Source organism: Notechis scutatus, chromosome 4, assembly GCF_049901735.1.
Source record: "Notechis scutatus isolate UNSWTSFEM ecotype Mainland chromosome 4, rNotScu1.2, whole genome shotgun sequence".
Classification (NCBI taxonomy): Eukaryota; Metazoa; Chordata; class Lepidosauria; order Squamata; family Elapidae; genus Notechis; species Notechis scutatus.
Genome location: NC_142012.1, coordinates 127,997,158 through 128,019,394, shown reverse-complemented (window position 1 = coordinate 128,019,394; position 22,237 = coordinate 127,997,158). Strand labels below are relative to the sequence as shown.

At 36.7% G+C, this 22,237-nt stretch overlaps 1 protein-coding gene across 3 annotated transcripts in view; it reads left to right on the top strand.

Moving 5' to 3' along the window:
- DGKG (diacylglycerol kinase gamma) overlaps positions 1–22,237 on the top strand; it is a 103,273-nt gene that overhangs the window by 62,211 nt on the left and 18,825 nt on the right. For 2 of the 3 annotated variants that reach the window (XM_087964886.1, XM_026667714.2), the window contains exons 18-23: positions 319–393; positions 1,233–1,318; positions 2,443–2,532; positions 4,158–4,318; positions 8,863–8,927; positions 19,884–19,974. In XM_087964886.1, the coding sequence (XP_087821012.1) occupies positions 319–393; positions 1,233–1,318; positions 2,443–2,532; positions 4,158–4,318; positions 8,863–8,927; positions 19,884–19,974 (568 nt within the window). The remainder of the gene's footprint in view (positions 1–318; positions 394–1,232; positions 1,319–2,442; positions 2,533–4,157; positions 4,319–8,862; positions 8,928–19,883; positions 19,975–22,237) is intronic. The other variant, XM_087964887.1, reaches the window with a different exon arrangement.

The following is a 22,237-nucleotide window of genomic DNA, read 5'->3' as shown; positions in this document are numbered from 1 at the left end:
CACCCAATCTTTGAATAATTTTCACTTTCGTGTTTCTTGCCACGGAATCCTACTTTTCATTGATTGAATTTATTAATTTAAGTTTCCATTAAAATCAATTACATTATATAGTACATTACATAGTCATTTTATCTCATGTTCTTGCTTACTTCCACTTCCTCAATTATTGTAGTTATTCTCATAATAAGTGTAGCTGAAGCTCTGGTGATCTTGTCCACTATTAGAAGAAAAAAGTAATCTGCAAAACAATGGAAAAAATAATAATTTTCCTTGACTCTCCTTTTTACAGCTGTTGACTCTTATTTTTCTTACTTTTAGGGTACATAGGAAATTCCATTACATACTCAATCCCAGACAAGTTTACAACCTGGATCGTGGAGGACCTAATCCTGGGTATTGAAATTCAAAACATGGCCTTATTTCACATATTTGCTTGTTTGTTTGTCATATTAGAAATTGTTGGTCTTCCTTATTATTACTTGTTTCCTTTGTGTTGTCTCTGATCTATTCTTTTTATCACTTCACTTCTTTTTTCTCTTTGCTTCTTTCCTAAGTACAATTTCTCTTATTTCCTCCTCCTTCCCTACATAAAAGCTTGTTCATATGCCTTAGATTGAGAATCTCAGCTGATTGTTGGTCTTTTAAAGTATGTATATGCTGGGTTGTATTATATTTGCTACATTTGTGTTATTGAGTCAACTGGATCTCTATCAATTCATGAAAGAATACATGTGGATGTTTCATTGTAATACCAAGGAACAATGCAGCAGATGTTATTTGCAGCTGAGATTATATAGTGTGTTGCTGTTAGTGGAATTATATCTAAAGTTTACATAAATACTAAGAAATCTATGATTTGAGCAGGAATAAATAGAAAATAAATCTCATTCATAAAGTGTAGATTGGACTCTAAACTGCATTATTTCTTTGTCAACTAGATTGCACTTAATCATTCACCTGTTCAGTTGAGAATAGCAAAATATTATCTTTTTTTAAATCTTGAACAGCACAACTAATATGCTTTTCTGTGTGTTCACTTCTGTATACTATTGTAGAATTTGAAAAGCAACCATCTAAATCAGAACTTCCTCAGTCTTATACCCTCCAGATAGTTCAGATTATAAATTCCAGAATGTACTTGGAAGGTTGGGGGAGAATGTGGCATTTTTCATACTGTACAATAAGCATCCGTTTCTAAACTACTTCCTTTTTTGCCTTCTATTTTTTCTTAGATTAAATTTTTTCCATGATACCCCAGACTTTCGTATTTTGGCTTGTGGAGGGGATGGGACGGTTGGATGGATCCTGGACTGCATAGGTAAATTAGGATCTGTCAATAGTTGATAAATGAAATTATCATTAGAAGCATGGATCAAGTCTAGGGTCACTGCTAAGAGAAGGGAAGGAGAGGCTGAGGTTCTTCTTTCTCATGAATATGCATATCTCTGTCCAGTATAACAAAAGAAACTGTGAATTAGAGAACTCTGACAAGAAAGGAAGATACTTATCATCTACTTCTTCATAGTTGTTAAGATAAGGAGCTACAGTTGCACAGATTAAAATCAACAAGCAAAGTTTAGATGAAAAGAGTAAGCCTAGGTTTTAACCTTCTTGCTATGAGGAGCAGAGAAGGTGGCTATTTACACATCTTGTAATCAATTATATTAACATTCATTATTTACAATTTAATTTATAGTATACCACCAGTGTGGTAGTGTCACCTCCCCTCTCCTGCTGTTTCAATATTGGCTATAGCTGTATGTTCTGACCATCACATCGAACTTAATAAAGGCTGAGGAAGGACCTCTGGAAAGTAGCTTAGCTATTATTTTGCTTGTGGCCACTCACTGTAAGATTTATCTCCTTCTCTCAGAGACTCTAAATGTTAGAAATATTTCATACCATGGCAATTTTTGTGCCTATCTTGTAACAAAAAAAATGCAGTCCCTTAAAGATGGGGAGAAATGTTGTTGGGGGCAATATGCTGACATTTGTAAACTGCTCAGAGAGTGCTGTAAAGCACTGTAAGTGGTATATAAGTCTAAGTGCTATTGCTATTCCTATTGATTAAACTGTGGCAGGAGGGAATGATGCAGATGTAGAGATAAGGTTCATCATAATTATCAGAGACTCCACTATACTAATCCCCAACTCCTTCCTCCCCCTCCACCCTTTCTTTCACTAATAATCGATTCTCATCCATTACATCTATCATGTTGAGGCCAAGTCTTCTAGACAATTTGCTTCAGGTACATCATGTACTCTCCCTGCTGTTGCTTTTTATTTTTAGTCAGTGAACACAATTCAAGTGAATTCTATTCCCTTGGGAGTTATTAAGCTTTATTACTCCTGTGAGCTCTCCTCTGGCAGATGTTGCGAAAGAAGGTCATCAGACCCAAAGGCCTATCTGTGGGCCTCTGATGGTTGCTTATTTCTTTGCAGATAAAATGAACTTAGCAAAGCACCCTCCTGTGGCTATCCTGCCATTGGGAACAGGAAATGATCTTGCCCGCTGCCTCCGATGGGGAGGAGGTAAATCTCTTAAGTCAGCTCAATGTTTTGGTTCGTTCACCATGATTTCATGCCATGACTTGCCAATGATTCCTCTTGCTAGCAGTCCTATGTGTTGTTGAAACCTGTCAGCTGTTTTTAATGCCATTAACCATTTTCTGTGCTTTGTTGCTGTAATGAATATGGGGAAATTTCATGGAAAGGTAGCTTCACTTTACCACCCAGAAGATAAGTGGAGAAAATTAAACATTTTTCCACAATTGAACACCAAGGAGCCAATCAGTTTTCCTTCTCAGATGGGCATGTAAACAGAGGAAAGAGAGCAGGCATTCTTTTGTTTTTGTTTTTTGTGCTTCTCCTTTGATGCCAGCTAATTGCATAGGAAGACAAAAGTTCCATATTTGGCAGCTACAGGAGAGGAAATAGTAAATCTGGACAAAAAAACTTGACCAGTGAAGCTGGTTGTAGTATAGATCTGCTGCATTTTGTGGATTGGGATGTGGGCTGTGTAAACTTTATGGCATGTATATGTGTGAGGGATCCTGGAGTTTAGCAAACATCTATTTCCTGGGCTAGTAGGAGCTGAGATCAACTTATTCAAGAGATATTTGTTCATTTTTCTTTATTTTCCATTTGCAACATAAGTTTCTGATCTTGTTTTATATAATTTATATTCTTAAGTAGTACTGATTCTGGAAAAGAAATCTAATCTTTGCATACACTTTCCTATCAGGTCATGCTACTGAAAGAAGAGGCCACTTACCACCTTTTTTGTAAAACAGTGGTAGAATGGGTTTTTTAAAATGACTCTTACAGTGGTGGGCTAGAACTGGCTCACAAGATCTGATTATTAAATTTTCTGGAATGTTATGAGCTACTTGAATACAGATATGAGCTATGATGCTTATGGTACAGAGTAGTGGCAGCAATACAGTTGGGATTGTTAATTGTTATACATTTATAAGTACACCACTGAGCTATCACAACTAACATACTTAATTGGCTCTCCCCTGGGGAGTTGTGAGATAAGAGTATGGACATCTTGGTAGAAATGCATGTATGCTGAAGCCATCATGCCTGGTGTGCATGCATACAGTATTAAAGTACCATTGGAGGCTCTTCACAATCACTCTTGATCTCCATGATGTGGATGCATTCTTATTTAGAGTACATATCCCATGAAGATATCCCACAATATTCACCATGCAGCCAGCAGCTATAGACAATCAATAACTGTATTACTCACAAAGTACTGCTTCATAGTACTGCTTCAATTTAAACTATCCTGCAATTTAACATTATTAGGGCTGGGATTTTAAATGATCCTTATATGGAATGCACATTGCTGGCCAAGAGACTGATGCCAATGTTTTTGCCACCAGCAATTAATTGAGAGTTGGGGATGGAGTACAAGGCCTCAGACTTCAACCCAAAATCCAGTTATGTTGTTGGGGAAGCTTATGCTACATCAGATTGATTTCTGCTTCAAATTGTAGATTCACCTGCCTTTCTTTTCTGGCTATATATTCTGCACAGCCCATCACTGCCTGGCCTTCTCTTACTCTGTTTCCCCATTAATGCTTGGCAAATTCCACCATAACATTCTGTTCTTCATCACCTGTCAATTTTTATTTTTCTATTCCAAGGTTATGAAGGAGGCAACCTAATAAAAATACTTAAAGATATTGAGCACAGTACTGAGGTAATGCTGGACCGATGGCAAATTGATGTCATTCCCAATGACAAAGAGGAGAATGGAGATCCTGTCCCATACAGCATCATCAACAACTATTTCTCCATAGGAGTAGTAAGCAATCTGTGTTATCTTATTCACGTGGCTTTCCAAATATCTAGGACTACAATCCTATTATCTTTTACCATGCTGATAAATTTTAAGTCTCAATTTTTTCATTTTTTTCCTTCATACTATTCTCAATGCATTGGAGTATCAAGGTCATTAATAAGAACATAATTAATTATGGAAGGACTGCAGTAGAGAATTGATTTGGGAAGCAAAGGGAGGTATAATAGAAGGATCATTTCCATAGTATATGCACTTCAGAAGTTTGTGGCATGGCATTCTGCCTGTTTGCTTATGACTATTTTTCACCAAAATCATTATCAAATAATAAAACAAATAATAACACCATGCAGAGTATATCAGTGACAGCAACATGCCAAATGACACAACAGGAGAGTTCACCCAAACCTCTGGATAAACAGTTTGGCCTTTAGTTGAATTCCATAACTCGAGCACTTCAGACCAAAGGTCTGATAAATGCATATTGTTCAAAAGAGCTTATTTACTGGATGTTAGCTTCTGGACAAATACATTTGAGAAAGATGACCAATAAGATACCAACAAGGACCTGAGTCACGTAGCTTGCATTTTTCTTAATAGTATAGGAGCTGCCAGTTCTGATCCTGCAAAACTGATATACAGTAATGTTTCTATTGTAGGTTGTACAGTGTTCAGATCTGAAGCAGGAAAGGTATTGCAGCTCCAATATGTTCTTCCATTTTATCAGCAACTCCCTAAATGAGCTATACTATCTCCTGGATTTACAGGGTACCTCCAGAGGTGGGATTCAAATTTTTAACAAGCGGTTCTGTGGGTGTGGCTTAAGCAGTGGGCATGGCTTGGTGGTCATGTGACTGGGTAGACATGGCTTGGTGGTCATGTTACTGGCTGGGCGTGGCCAACTCACATCGAGGCACGCATCTCCTTGCCTGGCCTCTCATGACTGTGGGGATGCTGCACCAGTCGTGTGAAAAATGATTATAAGTCACTTTTTTCAGTGCCATTGTAACTTTGAATGGTCACTCCACACAAGCAAAGTACCAGCAAAGGAGGGAAAAACACTCCAGAGACGTTCCTGAGACAGGAAGTCTAGTCCTGCCAAGAATGTAATAAGGGTTAACGGAGAGGCAGTTTCTGTAAGCAACCCCAGAATGTTTCCTTCCTGCCTTCCTTACAGGATTAGGCCAGTAATTTCTTCTAACAACCGGTTCTCTGAACTGCTTAGAATGTTAACAACCGGTTCTAGAGAATAGGTATGAACCTGTAGAATCCCACCCCTGGTTACCTCTGCAGAGTCGGGAAAATACTTAGAATAACAGAGTTGGAAGGGACCTTGGAGGTCTTCTAGTCCAACCCCCTGCTCAGGCAGGAAACCCTACACCATTTCAGACAAATGGTTGTCTGAAAACTTAAATACTTCCAATGTTGAAGCATTCACAACTTCTGGAGGCAAGTTGTTCCACTGATTAATTGTTCTAAATTTCTCCTTAGTTGTAGGTTGATTTTCTCCTTGATTAGTTTCCTTCTATTGTTTCTTGTCCTGCCCTCAGATGCTTTGGAGAATAGCTTGACTCCCTGTTCTTTGTGGCAGCGCCTGAGATATAGGAACACTGCTATCATGTTTCCCCTAGTCCTTTTCATTAAATTAGACACATCCAATTCCAGCAACCATTATTTGTATGTTTTGATGATTATCTGGAGGAAAAGTGATGACAGTATTGCCACAAGAAGAAACTTGCTTCGATTCAGAAGACATTATGGAGGCAGCAATAGGATGAAATTCATTTTTGCTGTCCTATAGACATTCTTTGCTTTTTTAACTCATACATATATTTCCCTGAAGTTACATGGCTACCATGCAAGTCCAGACAATGCTGCAGCCATTCACACTTTTTCAACTTTTTTTTTCATCTGATTTGCCACTTTCCCTGAAGTTGCCAGTTTCAATTATGGTTGCCAGCAATTAGTTTCAGTTCTCCTGATCCACAAGACCTAGTAGTTTCACAATTTTACTCCTGCCAGCTTCTCTATTGACTTTGCTGGTTGGAAGCTGGCCAGGAGGGTTGCAAATGATGATCATGTGACTACAGGACACTGCAACTATCATAATTACAATCTGCTTGCTAAAAGCATGAATTGCAACTGCAGGAAAGTTGTGATGGCCACAACGTTGAGGATGTATTTATTTAGTGTTGCTCAAAATGCATCTTTTACCACTACCAACCTCTTTATAGACTAGTAACAATCAAGAAGAATAAATATTTCAGAATAAAAATACTCCTCCAGTCTATGTTTCTACTCCTTTCCATGCTAATATGGCAGAGTGTGAAGTGCATGTCTTCAGTTATATGCTATTTTCTGCCCTATTAGCCAGAGCACATCTATCGAGTTCAATATGCTTTCCTACTATACTAGTAGCCTTATATAACTGCATGTACAGTCTTTTACATAATTATATTTTAACTATCTTGCCATTTTCTCCTATTAAACATTCTGTGTGCCTCCATGGTTGGTATGCATTTTCACTGATGGAAATTGGTCAAATAATTATTAGTTTATCCATGTTGTAGGGTTGCTAAGAAGCCCCTCACAACAGCTGACTAGTTTAATGTTCTGGCATGGTTGAAGAAACAGCTGATGAAAAGGGGGGGAACACTGAAGCATTTGTTTAGAAATGTTCTTCTGTTATAGTAAGGCTCCATTTATAAATGATTGATGATTGCCATAAATGGGTTACAGACATAAGCAATGTGCCTTACAAATGGCTGTAATTGATGTGCTGACCTTTTAAAATCAATAACACATGATTAATATTACATTAAATTATTTTTCATGCTTTGCAAATATTTAAGAAAATTGACTCTGTATCTATAGATCTACAGTACAAGTCATTATAATCACTGACTTACGGGGTATTGAAGAACAAGGAAACTATATAAACAGGCTGTGTTATTCTGGAATCCCAGCTCTTAACAAGATGCTTTTAAGCGTTACCACTGATGATAACAAGCTGTTCTTGAGCCTAGGCTGCCACATGCTGCTTCCCATCTTCTCTCCCTTTATTTTTGGACTCTGAGAAATGTGGGCCAGTAACTATATCACTAACAGGAAGTTTTGGATTACAAATAGATCAGATCCTGGACTTTCAAAGTCCCTTCCTAGCAACGCTTCAATACTCCATCACGAAGGGAGGGATGTGGACTTCGCTAATCCCTGGATGAGGAGGGTGCATTCCACAGGCAATCCAAACCCCAATGCTGAAAGAAAGCTCTTTGCATTGCTGTTTGTGATTTGAAAACAGTTTAAACCAAGGGTCTCCAACCTTGGCAACTTTAAGCCTCGGCTGACTTCAACTCCCAGAATTCCCCAGCCAGCAAAGCTTTGCTGGCTGGGGAATTCTGGGAGTTGAAGTCCACCGAGGTTTAAAGTTGCCAAGGTTGGAGACCCCGATTTAAACTTTATGCTTTCTTAAACAGGATAAGAACACAATTGTCAGCAAAGCAAAGAATGGCCAAAGGTATCCAATACAAGACTATTTTGTTAATGATTCTTAAGGGTTTTTTTAAGCTGGATATTTTGCCTTCTGTATTCTAGGAGTGCAAAACGGATAACCATGAATAATATACATTAGCCTTCCCCAATTAGGATATGCATCTGATAAAAGGGCATGACATTGGAAGAAGTCATTAGACTAGGTGAAACGTACCTTTTTCATTGAAAAGCATTCAAATTTGCTGCTATTGTATACTGCATGCTGTAAAATGGTAGAAAACACAAGAATGCATGGATTCAACCAAGGACATCCTCCATACAAGGATTCCGCACATGTTTCAAACCTAGTGCTGTGATTTCTGTGATCCTTCAACATTGACAGTGATTGACAGATGAGTCAACTTCTAGCTGTGCTTTGGCAGCACTCTTACAGCAAGTTTCTTTTCTTTTTATTTTTTTGCTTGACTGGAACTGTAGGGAGAACTTATGGCAGTCTAATTTCTCATGGGAGAAACATTTGCATCACCCCCATCTTCCAGCTCAATGCATCCTCTCCATTTTCCCCACAGAAGATCAGCCACCACAGTATCTTGCCAAGGTTCTCTCTGAAAAGCAGTAAAAGGATAATTCTTTGGCAGATTGCATTCTCTTCCCAGAGATATCACTTTTAAATTTTTTAGAAATTACAGGCAAATGCAATTGCCCCTGAGATCCAATCCCCAGAGGCCTTGGCTTTTTCTTCAGCATTCTATTATTTTATGTGCCCAAAACTATTCAATTAATATATAAGTTATTTAAATAAATAAATGAAAATTAAAATGGGGGTAAAGAAATGCAAAGTGCAAACTATAGTAACATAAAAGTGCTTGAAAACAGACATTATTCTGGCATGGTAACTGTAAGAAGCTTGTGGAGAAATGTAACATCAACACTAGTTATAATAATTGTAGGGAGGCACGATATAAGGAATAGAGTTCAAATCTATAAATTCTAGTGTTACAATTCTTGAAAACTGACTGTACTTTATAAAAGGCTTCATCCCTTTCTTCTTTTTATAGGATGCATCCATTGCACATAGGTTCCATTTGATGAGGGAAAAGCATCCTGAAAAATTCAGTAGCAGGTAAATACCAGTCTTTCCCGCTCGCACAATTCTTTATTCTTTTGTACTAGTTATAAGGTTTCTATAGTGAGACCAAATTACTTGCTTAAGCCTTCCCTGGTCTGTGCACCCTCTATCTAAATGTGTGGGTTTTGATTCATTTGGCTTGGACCACATGTCTGGAAAAGGGGGAAAGCTGATTTAGTTTTTTGCTTTTTGCTCAAACATGAACAAATTCCTGACACAGGATCTACTCATAGTGTACTCTGACCTCATCCATTAGTAATTTATCTAGGAACCAAGAGAGGAAACTACAAGTGTCAGAGCTTTCCAAGAAGATCCTTATGGGGAGAACAATTTAGTTTTAAAAAATCAGGTTCCTTGGTCTCATTTCCCCCTCCCCAAAGAACTCATATAAAAACTTTAATATTTTTCTCTTTCTCCTTCTTTCTAGTTCAGTTGCTTTTATGCCATGTCTTTTATACTATAAACCTGAAGCCAGAATCTGATTATTTTAAATTGCATTGGTAATGTTTTTCAGTTGGAGAGTGAAATTAAAAATGCAAAGCAATGAAATCAATCTGTTACTAAATCATTGTTTTAGAACCTTGAGATCCAGGAACTCAAAAGCCATATCCCTAAAATTAAAAAGTCTGAGCCTAGGAATTTGTCCTGAGTTCTAGAACAGATAGCACTTACACCCTTCCATATAAAAATCCAATCCTAACCACCCCAAGGCTTTTTCTTAAATAATATAATCTAGGTGAGGAAGAGAAGTCACATTATTGCTATTGTTATCAAACAATTAGGAATCAACAAGAGGGGGAGGAGGGGGGGACATGAAATATCCCTAAAACAGATGAAAAGAGATCTCAGTTTGTGACAGTCTTCTCCATACTGCTACCTGGAACTGCTTTAATCATTGAATTTTCCATTAGGACAAACAATTGATGTCTGAGTTACTGCACTCAAACTCATCTCATTTCTAGTTCCCTTACTAGAAGCCTTTCATCCTCAGCATAACTGCTAAGGCAACAGCCCATAAAATGTTATACACCCCAGTGCTTATGACTGCTTGATCAGGATGGAACACTCTTTAGTGGAAATCATGGTCTGATAGTGTAAAATATTTTATTGTACTTACAATCTGATACCTTGCCTATTTTGTTTTGACCATTGAAGAGCTACATTTGAGTCTTAGGTGGGCAAACTTCTAGTTTTAAAAAGCCCTAAAGAATTGCTTGGCAGGAAGAAATAAATAAGGGAAATGGTGCATGGCATTGAAATAGCCATTTATGTCATATTGTCCACCTGTTAAGAATCAGCCCACACATAGGCCAAGGCTTGAATATGTACATGTTTTATTTGTTTTTAACAATTTACAAGAATAACAGTGTAAACATTCTAGCTTCTATTAATTAAAGTGCATGATGATATTGGTTCTCTTAAGTTGTGTCATACCTCACTGTCTGGATCAGAGATGGGTCTCTTGGGGAAAAAATGAGGATCTGAAATGATGAGGGTTGCTGAATGCTAACTGTATAACAATTATAAAAAAAATAAAGATTTCTCTCCCCAATCTCGGGAGAAAATGTAGGGGTTTTGTTTTTTTTGACAAGTTTGATTTTGACAGTAATTACAATTCTTAGCACAAATCCACATTTTCTGCTTGGTCCAGTGCCAATATAGGCCATTCACTGTTTCCTGGGGGCAGATTTTTTTTTTAAGCAAATTTTATTAATTTCAAAGACAAACAAATCATCATCAACCATTACATATTTGAACCTTTTTCCATTATATATTTTACAAGTCAGATAAAACCTTATTTTATACAATACAATTCTATTTTAAGCCATTTCCATATGAGCATGAAAATACCTCTTATCCAATTTCTCTTTACTTCTCTTTACTCTTATTCAATTTCACTATTATTATTTCATCTATTTCTTTCTGACTTGGTTACCATTATTCTCATTCTGTATTTCTACAAGGTTTTATTAATACTCTCAAATACATAAACACACAACAAACAAACATATAAAAAATCTTTTAGGAAAGTAACTTGGCCCCAGGTACCTCTCTTTATATGGGCTTCAATTATATTCATGCTCATCTTACATATCATTACCTATTTTATTTACCATTCTATATCTTCTATATAAACTTCTCCACACATTTCACTCTTCATAATTCTATCTTATTTAATCCATCTTAATTTAAATCATTATATTTGTATCTTTTGCCCATTCTTTATTATCCCTCTATCTCATTCCTTATAATGAAAAAAAAAGAATTTCTCCTGAAATCACTAATCAGAGTATGATGCCTTTCTATCCTCCCCCTAAATTAATTAGATTAACATTTAAAATAACACCTAATACCCAATCTGATTCTGCTTGGTACATTCTATCTACTAATTTTTTTTTTAATAATAATAAAAACGGAGTAATAAATCCAAAATGATTAAATACATAGTTAAATAATAAATCTAAATATTAAATCTTATAACATTCCCATTGCCTTTTCAAAAAACAAATGCTACTATAATAGTTTTATAATAACATCAATACCATAGTCATATTAAACTCTAATTAAAACTCAATATTCTAAACATTCCCTTTAATATTTTATTAAATTTTAAAATCAATCATTATTAAACATTTCAACATTTTAATTTCTTATTAACTCTTAAGTCATTCTAATTTTCTATTTCTAATACAGATGTTACAATACCATCTTATGTACCTTGCAAAATCTTTTTTAAGAAAATTGTACTTTACCCTTTGTCCCTAAAAAAAATTCCTCTTTTCCCATCTAATTTCAAAACTTTGTGGCTTTTCTCCGCCTTTCCCTTTCTTTCTTCCCCCACCAAATCTTCCTACCCCCTTCTTCTAGCCTCTGCCTTGCTGGCATCCCTTCTCTGTTGTCTTCCTTTTTCTTTTGTTTACTATCATTATATTTATTTTGCATCTTATTTTTCTCTTTCTTGAATGTTTTTTTTAGATCTTAAGTCCTTCATTTTCCTCGCTTTCTTCCTTCCTTCTTTCTTAGTTAAATTTTGGGATTCATTAAAGATGGCGTCTTCGTCTTCTTCTTCTTGTTGTTCTTCTGCCTCCATCTGTTGTATTGTTTGTTGATAGTTAACCAGCGCCATTTCTAAAAAAAAGGAAGGCTTTTTCCATACCATCTTTACCGTCTGTTTTTGTTTGCTCATATTCTTCCCTCAGTTCCTCAAAAGAAAAAGCCATTATAGATCTTTTCTTTTCTTTTTTCCCTCTTTCTTCTTACACCAACCAAGATATTTAAAAACAAAAACAAAAAAACAATCCCAAAATCCTCAATCAATCCAAGCCAAGACAAAATTCTCCCTTTCTCTTCCAGGGGTAGTATCAGACAAAAGAAAAAAGAAAATCCAAATCTGTATTTTAAAGCCTTATTGGAATTATATTTCTGTCTTCAAATCCTTAAGGCATCTCCTCCAACAAAATCAAACCAGATGAATATATTTTTTGTCCTCTCCCTTCCGACTTATCCCATAAAGCTAGTTTTACCTGGAAAAAAAACAGGTTTCTCAATATCCACTTATTAATTCCGTCGGGAGGAGAATAAACTTTCCTTTCAGCACCTCAAAATTGCCGCTTATTTTCTCTTGTGGAAAGAATCATCCAAAAAGCCATCATTTCCAGGAATAATATTAAATGTATCTTAGAGTCCTGGATCAACCAAGAAAACTTTCACTCTCAAAAAGCTTTCTCCTCTTCCTCCTGCGCATACTTGCCCAGCTGCCGGCTTCTTTGTGGCGGCCATTGCGGACCGCCGCTGCACCGTCTTGGGAAAAGGGGGTTCTGCCGGCCAGGGGGGGTCTGCAACACCCCCAAACCCCTCTCCGGATCCCCCCTATCTTCAGCTACCCCTGCAGGGTAGCCTAGCTCCGGACCCGTCCGAATCGGAGCACCAAAAGCGGCTAGCGCGCGGCAGGGATCGCTCAGAGTCGCAAATCCCTGCCGCTCGCGAAGCCGACAAACCGGAAGTCCTGGGGGCAGATATTGATGGCTTTGGCTGCCTCTACTCCCAGCCACCTGCAAATGTATTTCACAGCCATGTTTCTAGCTTCAGTTTAAAACTGCTGTTTAAAACCTGAGCCACATTAAGCTCTTCAGAGTAGATGGTCTCCAGTGACTTCTTCCGTTCTACAAGCAGACCCAGCACAGATTAGGTGTGTACCTGGCACATCCCTTTCCTTCTGGGGCTGGTTCCTGCCCTGGATGACCATTTTATCCTTGGTGGTTAGCTCCTGGTCAACAGATGCTGTTCTTGTTACAATCTTATGATTGATCCAGAAATGGCATATTAAGTCAGTCAGCTATCTTCAACCTAGGAAGCTTATGCTCCATTCAGCCTTTCTTTCTTTCAGTGGGCAGTTTTCTTGTTTTTGGAAGGTTTCGTGGAGCCTCCTCTTCTTGCTTTCTCACCTCCTGCCCTCACTTTTACAAAGCTTCCTTTCCTGTTTTTTTCCTCTTTTACATGTTTAAGATGCAACATAAGAACTTTTCTACTTTGTTTCCATAGACCTGAACAATTCCTCCTTGCTAACAAATTTTCCATAAATCTTCAGAGGAATGGAAGGACAACCAATTTTTATTTTGTTGGTTGATTGATTGATTGATTATTGCATGTTTGCCCATTTGAGCTACTGTTTTGCTCCTGACTGAGGTTTTATTCCACATCCAACAGGATTGATTATCAATAAGGGAGAATGTCATGGCAGATAAAAAGTATTACTGAAAGAAACTTAAGTTATTTATATAAAATCCTGGAGCAAAATGATCTCAAAAAGTATGCAGTATTCTAAGATTTGGAATTCTAAGATTTGGCAATTCTGGATATTTTAGATTTTGCTTGGAAAACGCCTAGAGTTTGGCTGTATATCCTTTTCCATTCATTCACACTTCATAATTACATCTAAATTCCAGAACCAGCAGAAACAGGCAATAAAGGCAAAACAGAATATCAGGTTGGAACTAGCTCATGTTTCACATGTAGGTTTATGAGAAATAGTCCTGCCTTGCTTACATTTAAAAAAAAGTAAAACTCACTTACTAATGTCTATACAGGAGATATTCAGGAAAACTTTACAAAAATTATTGTATTCAAACAAACATCAACAGGATAGGCTAGGAAATACAGAATGAAAGCTGAAAAGATAATCCCATGCTCCAACTATGCAAAATGAATAATGTTTGGCCTTTCAGATGTTGGTTTATAGTTTTTGCTGAAATTGTAATGGATATACTGCATGTATATTTGGCATGTACACACATAATTGACACGTATATTCACAAATCAGCTTAATAAATGAGTTTAGATGATGTCATAACCTGTTTGCCACAATTATGCACTCTGATATTTATTGTCAAGAGACATAATTATCTTCTCTCACTCTCCATATAGCTTCAATATTTCACAGATTTAAAAATAAAGATTTGCTGCCTCTGATAATTCTGGTGGGTTTACATATTTATAATCCAGAGGAATTGAATCAAGGCATTCAGAAGCATTTTCAGGTGTATAGGAAATAGACAGCATAAATAGTTCATAGGAATAAAAATGTGAAATAAATATATCTGAAAATCCAGTGTGATGTGGTGTTCACCACGTAGGATTTGGGCTGGAAAGATCCAGGTTCAAACATCTCCTTGTCCATAGGACTCACTGGTGACTCTGATCATTCTCTCTGAGCCCAAGCTATCTTACAGATTTTTGTTGTGGAATAAAATTCATATAAGCAACTTTAATTATCAGAAAAAGATAGAATATAAATGCAATAAATAAATAGATGTTTAACCTGTTGACGGATGGGGGTATGGTAATATAGAAGCTTTGAAATTTTATAGCACTGTTCAAACATCAGAAGGACTGTCACAAAGAGTTGAACAGGACAAGATATAATTAATTAATTATACCTTATTAATTAATTTTCAATCAGTATGTGCAATTTAGAACTTGGAATATTACCGATAGAAGTCTTAGATTGCTATGGCCTAAAATAGCAATTTAAAAACTTATTCACCTATTTTTTTTATCATATTCTTTCTTCGCTACAAAATTCTTGGACTTCTTCCAGCTTTCTGACCTCTTATGAAGTCCTTGTCATTCTGTTCTACTTGATTCAAATATTTGCCTTATGCCTTCCTGACACTTATTTGTCAGGAAGGCATAATAAGGCAAATATTTGTGGCCTATACAGGTTAACGTGGACTTGTCTCCAAAATCCATGAAAGTGCATGTACAGTTTTGGTCCAGCAGCAATCCAAAAAAAAAAAAAACGTATGTGGAATAAGCAGAACAAGATTGTTCTACTTGTTCATTTTCCAAAGTTGGAAACCTAGGATTCTTTGGAATATTTTCAAAGGATCCTTAGTGTTGGAAGCATTATTCATATGCCTTGCATAGGTAGGATTCCAGAAGACAGCTTTGAGAAGAGAAAAAGGGCTGTGCACAATCAAGGAAATAGAGTTGATGGACTGTCAAATGCAATGTGTGACTTCGGTGTGAATAGTGAGATGATATACCACATTTTCAAATGCCTTGAAGAGTTGAAAACCATAATCTGAGAATTTCTGGAACAGAGCCATTTAGTCTGCTGAGCAAAAGCAGAAAGCTATCTTATGTCGTCATTAGTATTTCAAAATTCCTGTTGTTTAATCTGATATATATTCCATTAGGTAGGATGAACACTTGGACTTTTTTCCTGACAGAGCTCAAAGCAGGCTGCCTTCCTTAAAAAACAACCAAGTGGGCTTGTCACCTTGCTATTGGAGGAAGTGTGTTCCAATAGGGGACAGTACAGTGAGATGTGTACAATACCTCAAGACTTCCCTATTTAGTTCTGGAGATGATTTTACACCTACAGGTGGCTAGGCGCCAAACAGCTGCTGTTCCTGTCTTTATAGCATTACGCCAGTCTTTAAACCTTTGGATGGTTTCTGAGGATCTGGTTGAAAATTTTTCACACAAGGAATAGAGCACAGAAGTGGAGGCATTTCCTGTAAACACACTCTATTGAATTACCATGTTCCTTAGACAGCACTGAAGTCATCTTAGGCCAAAGAGGGACCACCAAATATGTATTAGAAAAGGAGGATGGATGCAGTCATATTTCTGTCCTAAATTATGAAGGGGCAGTAGAAGCATACCTGTCCCTTCAAATTGAAGTAAAAATGGTTTTACTTCTAAACTGTCTGCTATCACCACTTACTCCTGATTTTACCATCATAATAAAAAAAATAATCATGTTAGAAATACTGAACTGAGAAAAAAATACATTCTCCTCAACTGGCCTTACAAAGCTGTTTTAGTATATTTTTATATACTAAAATAAAATATATTTAAAATAAAATATATTTACTTGAAGTCAAAAGAGTCATCAAATTATATGTACCATTAACAACTCCCAAAACCAGAAAAAACAAATTACCCATAACAATAAGGAAGCTTCAATCCAAAAAAAAATCACTTTGGCAGAAAAACAAATCTGGTCATGTTGCCAACTTCAAAAGCCGATACAAAAATTTATGCCACCAGATAAAAAATGAATGCACCAATTATCACATTAAACAAGAAGAAAACCTTCCCACCCATTCCACCCACGCTTTCTACAATTTTGTAAACAACAAACTAAAAGACTCAAGGTCCATCCCACCCTTGATAGGACCTGATGGTAAAGACTGCAACGACGATACGATTAAAGCCAACCTCTTTAACACATTCTTTGGCTCAGTATTTATAAACAGCAATGGATCATGCCCAGTATTTCCTAACCGAACCACAGACAACTACAATGATCTAATACATAACGGTTTTACTGAAGACAATGTTGAAAAAGCACTGCGCAATCTAAAACCATCTCTATCTATTGGACCGAATACGTGCCTATTTCTTAAAAAAGCTATCCACTGCCATAGCCAAACCTCTAAACATAATCTTTGAAAAATCTTTCAGGACCAGCTCCTTGCCAAAACTATGGTCACAAGCCACGGTCATCCCCATCTTCAAAAAGGAAGACCCCAGCCTAGTTGAAAATTACAGACCAATTTCTTTATGCTGTGTCACCTGTAAAGTCATGGAATCAATTATTAACCAATCCATCATCCTCCACTTATAAACGAACAACCTACTCTCTAATAAAAAAATTTGGTTTCAGGAAAAAACTATCATGTAATCTGCAACTCTTACACTGCAAAAACATATGGACTATACAACTCGATCAGGGCAAAGCAATAGACGCAATCTACATAGACTTCTGTAAAGCCTTTGATTCAGTGGTACACAACAAACTACTCCTAAAACTAAAATCTTACGGTATCTCTGGACACTTGCATAACTGGATAGAAGTATTCCTGTCAAACAGACAACAAATGGTCAAAATTGGGAGCATCCTATCAAATTCTGTACCTGTCAACAGTGGTGTTCCCCACAGCAGTGTTCTAGGACCAACTCTTTTCATACTCTACATAAATGACCTCTGTGATCATATCAAGAGCAACTGCATCCTCTTTGCTGACGATGTAAAGCTATTCAACACCACAGACAATACTGCTACCCTTCAAAAAGACCTCGATTATGTATCAGAATGGTCAAACAAATGGCAACTTCAAATCTCAACAAATAAATGCTCTGTCCTACATATTGGCAAAAAAAAAAATCAGAAAATAAAATACAGGCTGAATAGTCAAGACCTTGTTGATGATCCAAACTCTGTCAAGGATCTTGGAGTACTCACCTCTAATGACCTAAGTGCTCGAGCCCACTGTAACTACATAGCCAAAAAGGTGTTAAAAGTTGTTAACCTAATCTTACATAGCTTTTTCTCTGGTAATATTACATTAATAACTAGAGCATACAAAACATTTGCTAGATCAATACTCGAATACAGCTCATCAGTCTGGAACCCACATTAGATATCTGATATTAACACAGTTGAGAAAGTCCAGAAATATTTCACAAGAAGAGTTCTCCATTCCTCTACTCATTGCAGAATACCTTATGCCACCAGACTCAAAATTCTAGACCTAGAAAACCTAGAACTACGCCGCCTTTGGTCCGATCTAAGTATAGTATATAAAATCATACATTGCAATGTCCTACCTGTCAATGAATACTTCAGCTTCAACCATAACAACACAAGAGCAAACAATAGATACAAACTCAAGGTTAATCGCATCAAACTTGATTGCAGGAAATACGACTTCAGCAACAGAGTGGTCAATGTCTGGAATACTCTACCTGACTCTGTGGTTTCTTCCCCAAACCCCAAAAACTTTAACCTTAGACTGTCTACTATTGACCCCTTTCCTAAGAGGTCTGTAGAGGGTGTGCATAAGCATACCAATGTGCCTACCATTCCTGTCCTATTGTTTTATTTTTATTTTTATTTATTTTTCTTATATGTATCCATGTATTCATAACTATGTTTTTACTTATACCTATTATCTTGTAAGCAATTGACAAAAATAAATAAATAAATAAAGTATATTTTAAAGTATTTTTTTTTTAAAAAAATCTGTCTCTGGAAAGATGCTTCCTCTGAATTATTTTAAATTGAAACTAGAATGAGTCAGCTTAGTTGACTCTACTCCAAAGGCTTAATTGGCTATGATTATAGGCAAGTAAGGGAAAGAAGAAGCTTCCTCAGAATTACTGTATGTTAAAACATTAATGTAGTAGATTGCTATAGTCAAGAAATAGGCTTTCACACAAAATAAAAATAAGTTTTGATAGACTTAGGTCAGGGATTTTCATATAATGGATTATTCCCCCACTCCACATGTACATACATGTGATTTCATGAACAAGATTAAGGAGGGTTACAGTTTATGGGTGCCCAGAAGGTTAACAGGCAGGTAGGTATGGAGCATAGCATCTACAGTTGGTAAGGGAGGATCCTGCAAGAATAGAGGATAATATGTGCCAAGTACAATCAGGCAAAGCATGCCATTTTATGGGGGTAGCCTGATCAGCTACCGTGCAACAGAGGCTGGTTGCCTTTCTGAGAAGCAGGGCCGTAGCAGTAGCTCCCACCAGTCACCTTCCTTCCAATATTCAGAAATTCACTTTCCATCATCAACAGTCAGCTGACTGGAGATAATAAGAGTTGGATGGTGTCACACTACCTATTCTGCCTATTTTGAAACTGGCTTTAGATTGGTTGCGAGATATTGAGGACTTGAAACTTGTGGATACATCCTTATTCTTGTTTACTTTCTATAAGCTATTTGAACTGCTAAAATATGGGGTAAATCCTCTGATACAAACAATCTGTATGACTGCGATGTGCATCAATGTATCATAGAATGATATGGCGTCTCATCCTGAGTTGAAATTTGGTTCTGAACATAAGAGCTACAGTATTCTATTAAGAAAAAATATTTCTGTCTTCAGAATTCACAAAACAAAACAACAACCTTCATGCAAACAATATTTTCAACAAATTAACAAAGTAATTTTTGAATTTTAATGATACCAGGTGAGATTTGGCCAGGTGAGATTTGAATAATGCTTGGGGTGTAAAACCATTGTCTCTCTTGACAGAACAGAGGCAAATTGTTTCCTCTTTGTTTTTCCAGTTTCTGCTAAAGCCTGTGGGAATATGTACATCTTTACTGAAGGTTTATCTAGATTATTTGTCAGATAGGAGATTTTTACATTTTGTTAAACTTATAATTGCAAGTTTAGGTGGAAATTTTCTCGTAAATAAATTTTATTGAAAAGAAGGGAAAATAACTGGTGAATTGAAATATCCCATCACCTAATGCCATTGTGATGCAATTCCATAAGTTGCCTAATTTTTGAGGATATTTTTTTTATTCTTATCATTTCTCAGTCAAACTATGGTAGCTCATATTAGACTGCAAACTTTGTGACTGCTAGAATGTATCACTCCAGAATGCTCTTCCTTTTTTGTTTTTTTTATGTCAGAATGAAGAATAAATTGTGGTATTTTGAATTTGGTACAACAGAAACATTTTCAGCCACTTGCAAGAAACTTCACGATTATGTAGAGATTGAGGTGAGTCTCCCCAAACCCTCAAGGTCTTAATTTTCTGTAGAAGGTGTGTTATGATTATGTCAATAATTTCTTAGAAATGTGTTCTTGTATTTCATTAAAACATTAAGCATACTGTAGACTATTGGACATTCTAGAAAAGTCAAGGTCAAGCTTGTGGAGTAAGAATTTCCATGGTTTATTGGAAAATTATTCCTGGCAAATTTATGGTTTATTTTTCCCTCCTTCTTTAACTTCAAACTACATTCCATCGCTGAAGTCCTTAAAACTTTAGTCAAAAAATTAAAGTATAACAGCTCTGTGCTGCTTACAGGTTAGAATCTAAAAAATAAATTAAAATGATTTGATTTAATAGATACATATTCAAATGTACAACTAGTGGTGTTCAATGAATATATTTTATTTGTGAGTAGACTTGCCACAGTTTACAGCAATAATTGACTCAAAAGACTAGCATTGATCTAGTCTTTATGTAACTAACATAGCACTATCCCTGGAGCTGGACGTGTTTTGCTCAGTTTACCCTAATGCTATTAAACCCAGCCACATGCTGTATCTATGGGACCTTTCTATTCTTTCAAGAAATATTTTAGCTTTTGAAAATAATACCAACTCCAATACAAGAATCTGCCCTCCTTCCCCCCATTAAAAAAACCCTTCAGTATCTCCTCATTTGAAACAGTGATTTTAACATTTGGATCACAAATAATAGAAAATTCACAAATATACATTTATGAACATTTCACTTACTGACTTTTAGTTGACAGTTTAGTAGAACAGTGTAGTGGGGAGAGGAGGAGCAGGAGGAAGAGGAGGAAGAAGAGCAGCAGGAGGAGGCAGGCAAAGAAAAATCCACCCTATCTGCCATTCTACTGAAGATTGCGACTTGACGAGAAAGGGCCTATATGTTCTCCTAATCGCCTCTGGACTGCTGGATACGTGAGAGAGAAAAGAATAGGAAGATGAGGGGGCACTGGCCATTTTTCCCAATCAGTGATTAGCAGAATCCATGGTGCTGGATGGAGACAGGAGAAAGCTCCACAAAAGACTTGCCTGATGGGACAATGCCAGAAAACACTTTTTAAAAAAGTTTATCACTTCCATAGCCTTCACAAGCACAATACTCATCTCTTTATTTTTTAGTGCTTGGCTCATGACCTTGATTCTGATCCAGAATGATACGATTGAACAAGATTCTAGATTCCACGCATCTGAATGCTTTCCAATTAACAATATATCTCCTGTGGTTCCCGCATTGTTAGCATGTCAATAGAAGATTTTTCCCCACAAACAGCTGGCAACTGCAGCTGAGCTTTTAGTAACATCTCTATCCACTGAAACATTTTAAGATGTTTTGCAGGGAAAGAGTAGGTACATTTATAGTTGAGAAAGCTTCTGTTTAGAAACAGATGTTCAAAACACCGTTCAGTGGAAGGGGGAAAAACATTATAGATGTGGAGCAGCATTTTTAAAATGTGCAGTGTATTCCTGTTTTATGGATTCCCTTTAAGTATATTTGTTGGCATGGACATCTGGGTGTCTCATTTTTGAAGCCAGTTTGGGGGAAACAGAATTATGCCTTTATAGATACACTTCATAGCTTGACTAAAATTAAGTTTGTTGTGAATGTTTGTAAATTCTGTGATTGCTTACTACCACCTTCTAGCTAAATGGAAACAGCCTCTAATTAGGAAATGTGTGGTTCACCCACAGTTACTAAGAAGTCAATCATTTCATAGTTTGTACTTGAGATTTTATGTGGTGTGTATTTTCCATAACCATTTCCACTCCTCAACCTCATCCAAACCATCCTCTTTTTTAAGGACTGAGAGCTATACTTTCAGTACCCGTAGTCTCAAAACATAAATGCAATGTTTAATTACTCACTAAAACTAGAAAATGGAATTGTCAGTCAAAGCCCATGCCTTGCCATGCTTCTTCAGTCTGCTGTGATCACCTCCCTTCAGTTCCTTATGACAAGTGAGGGCAGGCATCCTCACTCAAGGGTTGACATAGAGACAGTTCCCATCAGCTGTCATTCTCCAAGAAATCATTTCAGAAGATCCTGGGCTCAGCTGGCTTCTCTAATTGCTTCCTAATTGTGTAAATGATCCTGTTCCTACTATCTTTGCTGTGACTATAGTTTTGCATGCCAGCGTGACCTCAAATCTGAGTTTGGATAGCTTTAAGGAACACATTGCATTTCAAGACCACACCAAAAAGATGCCACGTGGACATACTACTCAGAGTTCACTGCTGGTTCCTT